Source organism: Molossus molossus, unplaced genomic scaffold (genome assembly GCF_014108415.1).
Source record: "Molossus molossus isolate mMolMol1 unplaced genomic scaffold, mMolMol1.p scaffold_m16_p_21, whole genome shotgun sequence".
NCBI lineage: Eukaryota > Metazoa > Chordata > Mammalia > Chiroptera > Molossidae > Molossus > Molossus molossus.
The window spans coordinates 29,950,167-29,962,650 of record NW_023425357.1 but is presented as its reverse complement, the minus strand read 5'-3'; the positions used below and the strand labels follow the sequence as shown (position 1 = coordinate 29,962,650).

The 12,484-nt window shown below is 53.0% G+C and overlaps 1 protein-coding gene across 1 annotated transcript in view; it reads right to left on the bottom strand.

Moving 5' to 3' along the window:
* BCAR1 (BCAR1 scaffold protein, Cas family member) overlaps positions 1-5,622 on the bottom strand; it is a 37,491-nt gene extending 31,869 nt beyond the window's left edge. The window contains exon 1 of the mRNA XM_036275909.1: positions 5,576-5,622. Within this exon, the coding sequence (XP_036131802.1) occupies positions 5,576-5,587 (12 nt within the window). The 5' untranslated portion in view covers positions 5,588-5,622. The remainder of the gene's footprint in view (positions 1-5,575) is intronic.
* Between the last annotated feature and the right edge of the window lie 6,862 nt (positions 5,623-12,484).

Below are 12,484 nucleotides of genomic sequence, written 5' to 3'. Positions count from 1 at the left end.
ATACAAAAACTAGAGACAGCTATCCATCAACAAGAGAATGGACAAATACATTAATTCATATTCATAAATGCAACACTACTGGGGTAGGTGCATCAGGGAGCCAACAACAACAAAAAAGAACAGCTATACACCACGTGGATGAAAATCTCAAAACCATTATCCTGAATGAAAGCCAGACCCCAAGCATATACATATTATATGCTTTCACTTACATAAAATTTAAGAACAGGTGAATCTAAGCCATGATGAGAGAAATCAAAATGTTGGCTATTTTACAGGGGGTGGGGGACACTTGACTATAAAGGGATACTTGCAAACTTTCTGAGATGATGGAGATATTCATCATTTTGATTTGACTGATGGTTACATGGGGTCTACATTAGTCAAAACTCATCCAACTGTACACCTAACATCTGTCCATTTCACTACACGGAAAATCTACCTTGATAGAAGAGTTTCAACCGGTAAAAGGCACAAAGAAAAAAAATACATGGGCATTAAGAATACCAAAAATAGGTAATGCAGTCCTAAAGCCACTGTGTTACATACCCCATTTGCCCTAGTTGCCAGGGAGCTTCAAGTTAAATTTCCTCATACATGACATAGTTCTGGATCTTTTGATGATCCCAGACTATCTGAGTCCTTCACTATAACCTGCTTCAAATCCTTCTTGGAACTTGGCTGGGTTTAAATAATATAAAATGACTGGAAAGCCCTCCCAGCCTCTAATTCCCCTTAGAAAAGGGATTAACCTTCAAGCCAAAACTTGTGACTATCTCTCCCGCCAGAGTGAGTATCCATCACCTCCTCTCCTGAGGTCCCCAACATGTCCCAGCTCTTTTCCCTTTTCTTGAAGAGAAGGAGACACTGGCCCAGCAAACAGTGACTAAGAGTAAGCTGAAGAAACGATGGGTTTATGAGAATGAAGTCAAAGCGAACAGCTGTAATGAAGTTGGGTCAAGGCTGGGGAAGACAACGAACAGAGAGGAAAGGGGACAGGCACAGGGGGCACAAACTCATGCCCAGGCAATGGGAAGTAGGGGTCAGCAGATACCACCTATATAGCCTTGCGGCTCACCTGCCTCACCTGCAGGCTTGAGCTCCTCCCTTAAGGTACTGGGACCCACCTCAAGGGTGCTTGGTCCTTCACACCAAGGGCCCTGCCCACCCTTTGCTGACCAGGCTGCTGCAGACCACACCTGAGGACAGGCCTGCACCACCCCAGTGGCTTCCACTGCCTGCAACTCTGCCCACTCCTGGAGCACTCAGGGCAGGGTATCCACCTGGCCTGGGACAGGGTGGACCAGCTAGTGTCCCCACTGGAGGTCACTCTGTCAGTGGGGTGAGGTCAAGGACCTGCCCTTACCCAAGGCTTATCTAAGGCTCAAAGGCAGGGGTCCTGCAGGCAGGCTGGGGTAAGGGAGGGGCCAGGGTCATCCCACTACTAAGGCTTGGTGGGAACCACACTGCCCATAAAGAAAGGGGCAATGGAGGCCGACTGGACAGGCCATGCAGAATCGTTGTGCTGGAGCCAGGAGTGGGTCTTAGACACTGCACCAGCCAGCAGTAGCAGGATAAAGATGACAACCTCAACAACAGTAGCTGCTATGACTGATTGGCCTCTTACTAAGTAAGAGCTTTCTGCAACCCTTGCCAAATGCTCACAAAACCCCAAGAGCTACTCAGTGCTGTTCACATCCCCATAACACAGATGAGGCAACAGGCTCAGAAAATCACTCAAGGAATATAGATGACCAGCACCATTCATTCTAGAGCCCCTGCCCTCAAGGCACCAAACATCCTCCCACACAGAAGCTGCCGCTCTGGGAATCCCACTCAGCCTCCCCAACTAGGTTTCTGGGACAGTGGCTGAAATGCCAGGCTCTCTGCACAAGGACACAGCCACCTGTCCATGGGGGCTCCACAGTGCTCCCAGGGCCACATCCTTGGCAGGTACTCAGGGCAAGCTGGACTAATAGGCGGAGAGAGAGGAGCAAGCAGGCCTGGGTCCTACCCTGAGGAAGCCCACAGTCTGGTAGGGGAGCCTGATAGCAGCCAAATAACCCCAACAATAAATGCACAATCACAGATGGGGGTCCCAAAGGGCTTCTCAGGGCAACGCCAGCCTAAGCACTCCAGAGTGAGCAGAGGCGACCTGGTGAGCAAGGCAGGAGCTGGAGATCACTCCCTGCAAAGGGAGGGCCAGGCAGAGCCAAGGCCGGGTGGGAGGACAGGATGTAGCAGGAGGGGCATGTCTTGCACTATGGAGACTAAACTGAGGACTTTGGACCTGGACACTGCCTCTTCTGAGTCTGTCCTACCAGCTCCAGCTGTCCACAGCCGGACTGCCAAGGCCAGTGCCTCCTCAGTTCCAGGCCAGCTCTCCCACCACAGCACTGGCTGGCACAGAGCCAGGCACAAGAGGCCCCAGGATCACTGGCGCAGGTTCAACCAGGTGCCACACCTGGTCCACTGATCTCCATTGACGACTGCTGGGGCCACACAGGGCTAGACCCACCCTGCTGCACAGCCCTGGGCAAGCTGCCTCACCTCCCAGGGGTGCTGAAGGGGTTACACAAACTCATGCTTGGAAAGCCACAAGCAGAGGGTCGGTCTCTCAGCAGACTTGGCCTCTGTGGACAGCTCAACAAGCCACAACCCCCACAATTAGAGAGGCCACGCAGGATGACGCTCTCTTTCTGGCTTTGGATGCTGCCAAACTTTGTTCCCATCCTGGCTCTGCCTTCCAGTGGCCATGCGACCCTGGCAAGACACAAGTCCTCCCTGAGACTGTGAAGCCCTGAGCCCAGTACCTGGCACACAGGACACTCTCCACACACGTCAGCACCTTCATTCCTTGAAAGGACCCATCCCTCAATATAGGAACAGAGGAGGGGCTGGAATGGCTGAGCCCATTTCACAGGCAGGAAACGAGAGGCAAGAACAGACAACAGGGAACTAACTTCTCTACAAGCTGGAAGCTGGCCTCTCGCCTGTGCCAGGGAGCAGCCAGCACCTTGTCACTCCTAAACACAGATCATGCCAGTGCCTGCCACAGGTCTGAGGTGAGTGGCACAGCTGTTTTCCTTTCAAATGCTTCCTGCCTACCCAGAGGCAAGAGACAAGCCTGGGGCCATGCCCAACAGGAAGACAGATGTCAGAGACCAGCCAGGAAGAGTAGCTCCAGGTGCAGCTCCGAGCCCAGGAAGAAGCAGTGCACAGGGAGTCAGGAGGACTCCCTCTCTGGGGCCCAGACTCTGTGTGGGCCAAATGACAGAGTGACACCAGCTGATCCCTGGAGGGTCCCCCTGCTCCAACACTCAGGCAGTCACTCCTGGCTCAACCTAGTCCAACCCAACCTCTTCTCTCCCCACTATCACCTCCCATCCCATTCTGAAGCATCTTGTAATTTCTGTGGGCCAAAGTGCCTACGTCAGCCCCATCCAGGAAAAGACTGTCCAAATGAACGGGTGTGCTTAAAACCCAAACGTGTCTGTGAATACCACAAGGGAAGTCACCATTCTTGGTTCCAAGAACAGGGCTTGAGCAGGCAGCTTGGCCTGGAAGCCTGCAAGGGGCCTCACTACTTACCAGCACATGAAAGCAATTTTCTGAACATTTCATGGCTGCTCCAAAAATGAACTTCTCCTCTCAGCCCCACCAGCTTACACACTGCCCAAGGTCCCAGGAGAGAGTTAGGATGATCTGACAGCCCAGCCACATACGGGACAGATGGTGAGACCCCTGCCAACCCCTGCAGAATCCCTGAGGGCTGTGGCTACAGGCAGCAGGGTGGGAAGTGATTTGGAGCTGGCAACAGTGTAGACAGACCAAACAGACTTTGGCTGCAGTCTCCACAGCAGGTGTACACAGCAGTGTCCAGACCCTGGCCTTCCTGCCATCTCTCTCTTGTTACAGATGGGTCCACTGAGGTACACAGCCCAGGAAGGCTGCCCAAAGTCCTGTAAGGCAAGGGGTCTGGGTGCCATCCCAGACTCTCTGTGTCCAGACCTCTGCTGTAACTGTGGACAACCAAACCCAATCAAGAGCAGACCTCCCAAATTGAGGCCCATCCAGGCTCTGATGTGGCCTGAGTCACATTCCCTGTTCACTACTGCCCTAGAGACCCAGGCCCTAAAGCAGGCTCAGGTGGTCCACCTCATCCCTCCAGCCAGTGCCCACAGGGTCAGGGCAACACCCCAGAAAAGATCCAGAGCTTTGCAGGAAAGCAGAGCAGGAGAGAAGGGCTTGGCAGGCATTTTCTGTCTTCTTTCTTTTGATGAGGCAATTATGCTCTGAACCAGAATAAATTGAGGGGAGGGGGTGCTCACATCAGCACTGTCTGGAATCCCTAATTTTTCATCTGTAACTCTGCATTACGACTTCTGGAGGCGGGCAGGAGTTGAGATCTTTAATTCCATAATGATAATGCTTTGCACTGACACAGCATCTCTCCTCCAGTAATCTCTACGGTGGTTAATTAAGAGGCCACTTGCCCTGCCAGAAAGCCCCAACTGTCTGCTTTGCCATAAGGAGGTATCCCCCAGGTGAGGAGCAGCCCCAGAAACAAGGCCAGGTGGACAGGCATTCTGGCCCACTGCCCCATTCTGTCAGAGGAAAAGCCCTAACTCATCAGAAAAACAATGGCTGGAGGCCACAGCTTTCCAGTCTGCAGACAGCACCTCTTCTGTGAAGGACTCTGGGTGTTGGCCCCCACCTCAGTCTGTCCATCTGTAAAGCAGGCTGGGGTATGCAGGAGGCCTGGTGACTGGGGGTAGCTAGGATCACTTGCCACCTTCAGGAGGTGGGGCCCAAATGCCTCCAGATGCCACTGGCCTAAGTGCAGAGCCATGGCTAGAGGGCTGCCCAAGCTTGCCTGCTGGGCCAGGAAGAGAGAGTGTCAGTAGAGCAGGGAAGCCCCCAGGGCTGGGAGGAAGGAAGGGAACTGGCCTTGCGCCCGTGGACGTTCAGCAGCAGAGGAAAACTTCCCGGGAAAGTGGGTGCATCAGCCGTTCTGGGGGCTGGCAGAGAATCCTGCCCCGCCAAGCCGTCCCCCAGGACGTGTGTCTCCGGAGAGGGACAGACCCGGCGACAGGCCTGGCCATCCCAGTGAGGTCCCTGGAGCACAACAGGGCAGCTATCTCTGGGAGACATCGCAGACCTTCCCCATCACCCGGCCGGGCGGTCCTGGTGCGGGGCTCCCGGGGAGCGCCCCGGACCTCTCCCCGCTGGGCCTGGCCTCCCGGTGGGGGAGGGGAGTCCTGGGGGACAGCGCGGACTCCTGCCTGACCCAGCTGTTTCAGGGGTTTCCCGGGGGCCAACAAAGACCTCTGCTAACCCAGCCGTCCTCGGGCTCTCCTGAGGAGACAGCACGGCCGCACCGAGCCGGCTCTTCGGGAGACGATGGAAAGAAAGGCAGAAGCAGAGAGGCCGGCTGGGGGAAGATGTCCCCAAGCCGCCCCCGCAGCCCGGCCCGCGAAGGCCCAAGGGGGGCGCAGCCGGCAGCCCGGGAGCCCCCGCGGCGTCAGGCCCGGCCGGGCGGCCGACCGGGGTCCTGGCGGCGGGCGGTACTCACCGGCACGGACATCTTGGCCGCCGCTCCCGGGCCCGGCGGGCTCCTGGCCGCCGCGCGCTCAGAGCACCCGGCGCGGGGTCCCGGCGCTCTCCCGGCTCCCCGCGGGATTCTGCGCGCTCCCGGCGGCCGGACGGTCCGGCGGCTCAGCCCATGCAGCGCATGCGCCCCCGTGCCACCCCTCCTCTCGTCTCCTCCGCTGGGCCGCGTTAAAGGCAAGGACCCCGGACCCAGGCATTTTTCTGTCGGCCCAACGAGGCTCGGAGGCTCGGTCACCACCCCTTATCCACCCTTCAAGGGCCATTTCGAATCGCACCATCTCCTGTTGGCCCACACGGTTCTGGAGGGCAGAACCATCACCCCTCACGTTGCCAATCCCAAGGTGCTGGGCGCCTGCCCTGTGGTCTGGCCGGGCTCCCAGTCCTTGTATCTGAAGACAATTACACGTCAGCAGAGCAGGGCTCCTAGAAACCCTTCTCAGCGCCCCAGCTGGAAGCCCAGAGACCCCAGCTAACCCCCACGTGCCGCCCAGGGCTCTTCTGCGGGCCCTGCGCTCCCCTACTGGCCCTCCCCCACGGATGAGAGGCTCCGCATTGTCAGGTCACCTTGACAGTGGAGCTGGGCTGGCTTTTAGGGAGGATCCTGCCTCCCTGTAACCTCCACTCAAGGGTGACCCACAGCCAGGTGTACCTGCACCAGGGGCCAGCCCTCAGACACTGGAAAACAAACATTCGCCGACTGAGCCTTCCTTTCCCCGAGTTAAATACCCCCAATTTCTTCGGCTGTTGCACATCTGACTTGATGTACAAACATGGTACCTACAGGCCGTGGGCACATACATGTGCATCTCAATCCTCTCGACGTCAGGTAGGCCTTGCTGTTCCCATGACACATTTAACAGACAGGCTCTGTGATCCTTCTATCAGAAGGCAGAGCCAAGGGTCTGACCACTCTGTTCTGCTGCCCACCACATACAGCCTGTCCCGGTCACTTGGGGGCCCTTCCTGGGCAAAGCCTCGGGTTGGGAAGGAGGGAGATTGCTACTGCCCAGGAGGATGAGCGAGCACCAAGCCAAGGTTCTGGTGGCCAGGGCAGTGTCTGGGAAGATCGGCACTGCAGCCCACCCAGAGGAAAAAAGACAGCAGGTTCTATGAGGCTGGCAGCAGCCTTGGCTCATGGGGGCACCTGGGGCAAACAGAGAGCTCCAGCCCCCCAGGACTCGCTCTTTTGTCTGCCAGGTGTGCAGGGCCAGGAGGCCCAAGGTGATTGAACAGAGGGAGGGAGCAATGGCAGGGGGCTTTTCCAGAGACCCGGATCTGGCCCTCAGCTCCCAGACCTCAAAACCCTCCATCAGTAGTTCATCCAGTGGAGTGGAGGAGGTGGTCCAGCCTTCTTCCCCAGAGGTGGAGCTGCCTTGACCTTTCTCCCAAGGGTCCTGGGGAGAGTCCTAACAGTGGCCATCAGCAATGAGAGGGGTACAATAAAGGGGGGAAACTGAGGCCTGCTACAAGGCCCAGGGCCCAATTCTCAGATCGATGAACCAGGGTCCCTTCCTGCTCCAATTGAGCAGAGTTGCCCCTACTTCACCCCTTGAGTGGAGGTTCCCAATTATGCACCTCAGTTTCCTCAGCCCAGTGCTTGGCAAGGTAGTTGGAGGGGGCAGGCAGGGCCACAGGGAGCAGAGAGGGCTCTGGGCTGACAGCTGCCACCTCTTCAAAGAGCACTCTGTGTGTGTCTGGCAGGCAGCCCTGCCCGTGCCCACCAGCCCGTGTTCAGCTGGCATGGGGACTCCAGAGCTGGGAACAGCAGCTCAGCCTGGTGCCTGGGCTCCCAGCCACATGCACCCACTGTTTCAGAGGCCTCTCAGGCCACCCTGACCCGTCCCTTACTGAGCCTTCCTCATCTCCTTCTTTCTCTGCTACTTTGACTGGATTCTTATCACTCACTCTTTTTATTTCCTCTCCCATTGACCCCATTTCTAGGTGCCTGGGAAAGGGAAAGACCCTTTCACACCCTGGGGTACATGGAAATGGAAACACGGGAGGGGTGCAGCTGGGGCCAGGATCTTGAAACCATCTAGTCCTTGCTCCCAAATGACCCCTAATGATTGCTTACAGCTGCTTATTCCAGGAGGGCACCACTAACTCCTCGTAGAGCAGGAAGAGGGATCCCTGGCCAGCCTCTCACTTATTCTAAGGCAAAGGACCCAGGGTCATGGGTTTGGGGTTGGGGACAGGCAGAGGAGCCCCATCAGGGTACTCAGTGCCCTCCCCTGACACTACTGTGAAAGTAGGAATACTCCGCTCTCACCACTCCCCTGCCACCCCAACCCCATCCCCAGCAGGCAAATGATCCTGGCTGACTCACCCAGTCCTGCAGACAACAGGCTCTGGGGTTTCAGGAATAGCAGTTCACACCAGAGGCAACAGCTGGGCTGCGCCAGCAGGCACCAACACCCGAAGAGGGTCCTTGAGGGCTTACCAGGGCCCCAGGGAGACAGGGGTTATTATTGTTCCTGGCACTAGGGGGGAAGGGAATTTGGACACAGCCACCAAGTAAATCTGAGTAGAGACAAGCTTTATACATAGCTCTCTGGCCTCTGCTCCCTGGGTCTTGCTGTGTCTAGAGAGGCTGAGGCTCGGGAGGTGGCTCCAGGGACCTCTGTGGCAGAGGAGCCCCTGGCCAAGGAGAGCGCAGGGAGTCGTTGGAGGCACCTGTGGGCACTGTGTAATAATTCTAGTTAGCATGGTCAAGTGTCTGTCACCATTGGTGAATCAACATTGATACATCCTCATTAACGAAGGCCCACTCTGTGCAGGTTGCCTTGGTTATTCCTCGCTGTCCTTTTCCTGTCCCAGGATCCCACACTACATGTACTCATCATGTCTCCTTGGGCTCCTCTGGTCTGTGACCACTTCTCAGAGTTTCCTTGTTTCGGATGACCTTGACAGCTCTGGTCAGGTACTTGACAGACGGTCCCTCAGTTGGGATTTGTCTGATGTTTTTCTCATGATTAGACTGGGGTTGTGGCTTTCTGGGAAGATGAGCCCAGAGGTAAAATGCCATTCTCCTCACGTTATGTCAGGGTGCACACTATCAGCAAGATTTATCGCTGTTGATGCTGACCTGGATCACCTAGCTGAGAGAGTGTTTGTCAGGCGGTTTCTCCACTAGAAAGTGCCTCTTTGTCCCCCACTTTCCACACTGTACTCTTTGGAAGGACAGAGGGGTCATGCTCCACCTCCTCGAGGACACAGTATCTACATAAATTATTTGGAATTACTGTGTAATGGAAATTTGTCTCATCTTCATTCATGTATTTATACAATCTTTTATTTATATCAATGTGAACTCGTGGATGTTTATTTTAGACTTTGGATTATAATCCCATACTATTTTGTGTCCTTGCTCAAATCATTCCGGCTCTGGCTATTGGGAGTTCTTTCAGTTGGTCAATAAGATTTTTGAAGAGAATCTAGAAATCCAGATTGTTTTAGAAAATCTCTGGATTTTGAAACGGTGACTGGGTGAGCCAAATGGTGTGCTTTCGCAGGACAACGCAGGCAGCTCTGGGCTCTGGAGTTGTTGCCTGGCTGGAATGCTGTTCTGCTGCTTGCGGGCTGAAGGACCTTGCGCGTGAGCTAACCTGCCTGGGGCTGTTTCCTCCTCTGTGAAATGGGACAACCATGTTTTTTGGGTGGTTGAGGGGATTGTGTTGAATGACTCGGGTAAAGTTTGGGGCGCTGGACCTGAATCCTTCCTTATTAAACACCATTGCCATACGCATGAGCTAGGCATGGTTAAGCAACTCTCTATTGAGGGCAAGAACTGAGTTTGTTTTAGGGAGACCTAGAGGGACACTTCAAGGTTGGGGGTGACCGATGGGACCCTGTGAGCTCTGGAGTGGATGAGAATGGAAACTACCTACCCCAACCCTGGTTTTCAACATGAGGGTCGAGTGCTACTACTCTGTAGTACCACCACATTGACAGGTGGGAGAGAACCTGGAACCAGATGTCCTGTTTCACTCATTCTGAAGTGTGAATGACTACCTCTCCCAGAAAGGCAAGTCAGACAAGCACAGAAAGAGAAGCTGAGCTTAGAGGAAGAGGTGGGGAACCCACTAGTCTGCCAGGATAGACCTGGTTTGGTCATGGCACCACCTCACACTTAACCTCATGACCTAAACAAGTCCAGTTTCCAATATCTGTGAGGGTAATTTCACAGTCTGGTCAAGAATGGGCCCTGGGGGCTGGGGCAGGGTACCTCTTTGTTCGTTCTCCATGCAAAGAACCTTGGACGCATCTGGTTAAGGGAGGGGGTGATGTCAGGTCATCAGGCTGCTAGGTGCAGAGGGAAACCATTGTCCCTCAGACACTGGGGCTTCAGGACCTGGTGGCAGAGGGGAAGAGATATTAGTTTCTTATTGCTGCTATAACAACTTACGATAAACTTAGGGGCTTGAAACAATGTGAATGTATCCTACAGTTCTGGAGGTCGGACGTCCAAAAAGGTTGGCTCTAGGGAAGAATCCCTTTCCTTGCCTTTTTCAGCTTCCAGAGGCTGCCCACATCCTTGGCTTGTGGCGTTGAGTCACTCCAACCCCTGCTTCCATCCTCGCATCTCCTTTAACTCTGGCCTCCCTGACTCTCCCTTATAAAAGCCTATGATACCCTGGCCTGTTAGGCTCAGTGGTTAGAGTGTCGGCCTGTGGTTCAGAGAGACCCGGGTTCGGTTCCCGCTAAGGGCACGTACCTCCGTTGCAGTTTGTCCCCGGCCCTGGTTGGTCGTGTGGGTGGCAGCCACTCTATGTGTCCCTTTCACGTCAATGTTTCTCTCTCTCTCTCTCTTCCCTTCTCTCCTCCCACTCTATCTGAACAAAAATGGAAAAATGTCCTCCGGTGAGGATAAAAAATAAAATAAAAATAAATAAATAAAAGCCTGTGATTACATTGGGCCTACTTAGAAAAATCTCCCCATCTTAAGTTTCTTCTCTCTCTCTCTCTCTCTATATATATATATATACATATGTATATATGTTTTTATTATTCACCTGAGGATATTTTTCCATTTATCTTCAGACAGTGAGAGGGAGGGAGAGAGAGAGACAGAGAGAAACATCGATGTGATAAAGCCACCTCGACTGGTTGCCTCCTGCATGACCCGACCAGGGCTGGGAATGAACCACAACAGAGATATGTGCCCTTGACCGGAATCGAATCGGCGACTCATTGGTCCACAGGCAGACTCTCTAACCGCTGAGCCAAACCGGCCAGGGCCCAGCTTGAGTTTCTTAATTTAATTATACCCACAAAGCACTTTTGCTTTGTAAGCTCTGTAAGGTAACCTAGTCATAGATTCTGGGGATTCAGATGTGTATAGGGGGACCCTGGCCTGAACTGCCCCATGGCTGAGTTTGACCAGCTCAGAAATCCTCTCTCTCAGCTCAAGCAGCATCTCCACAGCTCATGGGAATAGCTATAAATGTGTAGCTCCAGCATGCAGTCCGGCAAGATGAGACAAAAACCCCTAATAGGCCTATACCCTTTGACCCAAAAATTCCAGGAATTTATCCTAAAACCTGCACTCACAAGTATCCAAAGATATACGTGCAAGAACAGAACTTGCAGCTTTCCTGCTGGTCAGGAAAACACGGGAACAACTTATGTTCAATAGTGGACACCAGTTAAAGGAACCACAGCACACTCACAGAATCTAACCCTAGCCAGCACCACAAATAACAGAATGACATAGAAATGTATTACAATAGGCTGCCAAGCGAAGAAAAATAGTCTTCCCAATAATAAGCACAGTTGGATCCTATTTTCATAAAAAACTCACATATTTATGTTTATCTCATATATTTGCATTGGGAAAAGTGTGGAAAGATAGATACCAAAATATCAGCTGTGATTATCATGGGGTGAGGTAGGATTTTTTTTTTTTTTACCATTGTGTAATATTTAGGGCAGGCCTATTGGGTGCTTAGTACTTACTGTGCTAGTTAGTAAGTAGGGCTTTTTTTTTTATCTTTATGGATTAGAATCTCACAGAAGACTGTTTTGTTTTTTGGAGAAGGGGAGGGGCTTTTAGTGTAAATAAAATTATTTTCTAATGTTTCTCAAGTGAACACTCATTGCTTGTGCAATATTTTGTTGTTGTTGTTGTTAATGCTCACCCGAGGATATTTTCCCATTGATTTTTAGATAGAATGGAAGGAAGAAAGAGAGACATAAACATCGATGTTAGAGAGACACACCGATTGGTTGCCTCCTGCACAACCCCCACCTCGGCCAGGGATCAAACTTGCAACCCAGGTATGTACCCTTGACCGTAAATCAAACCCGTGACCGTTTGGTCTGTGGGCCAATGTTCTAACTGCTGAGCCAAATCGGCCAGGGCTGCAATATTTTTTTTTACAGTAAACACTTTTTAAAATTGTGGCAAATGAACATAACATCAAATTTACTATTTCAACCTTTTTTTTTTTTTTTTTTCCAAATTGATTCTTAGATCAAAGTACTTTTTTTTTTTTTTTTTAATCCTCACCCGAGGATATTTTTCCATTTTTTGTACAGATAGATTGGGAGGGAGAGAGAGGAAGGGAGAGAGAGAAACATCGATGTGAAGGGACACATCGAGTGGCTGCCACCCGCACGACCAACCAGGGCCGGGGACAAACTGCAACCGAAGTACGTGCCCTTAGCCGGAACCGAACCCGGGCCTCTCCGGACCGCAGGCCGACGCTCTAACCGCTGAGCCAAACTGGCCAGGGCCAAATTGATTCTTAGAGAGAGAAGAAGGAAGAGGGAGAGAGAGATAGAAACACTGATGAGAGAACATCAATTGGCTGCCTCCTGGGCATGTGCCCTGACCGGGAATCAAACTGGCGACCTCTTGGTGCATGGGTTG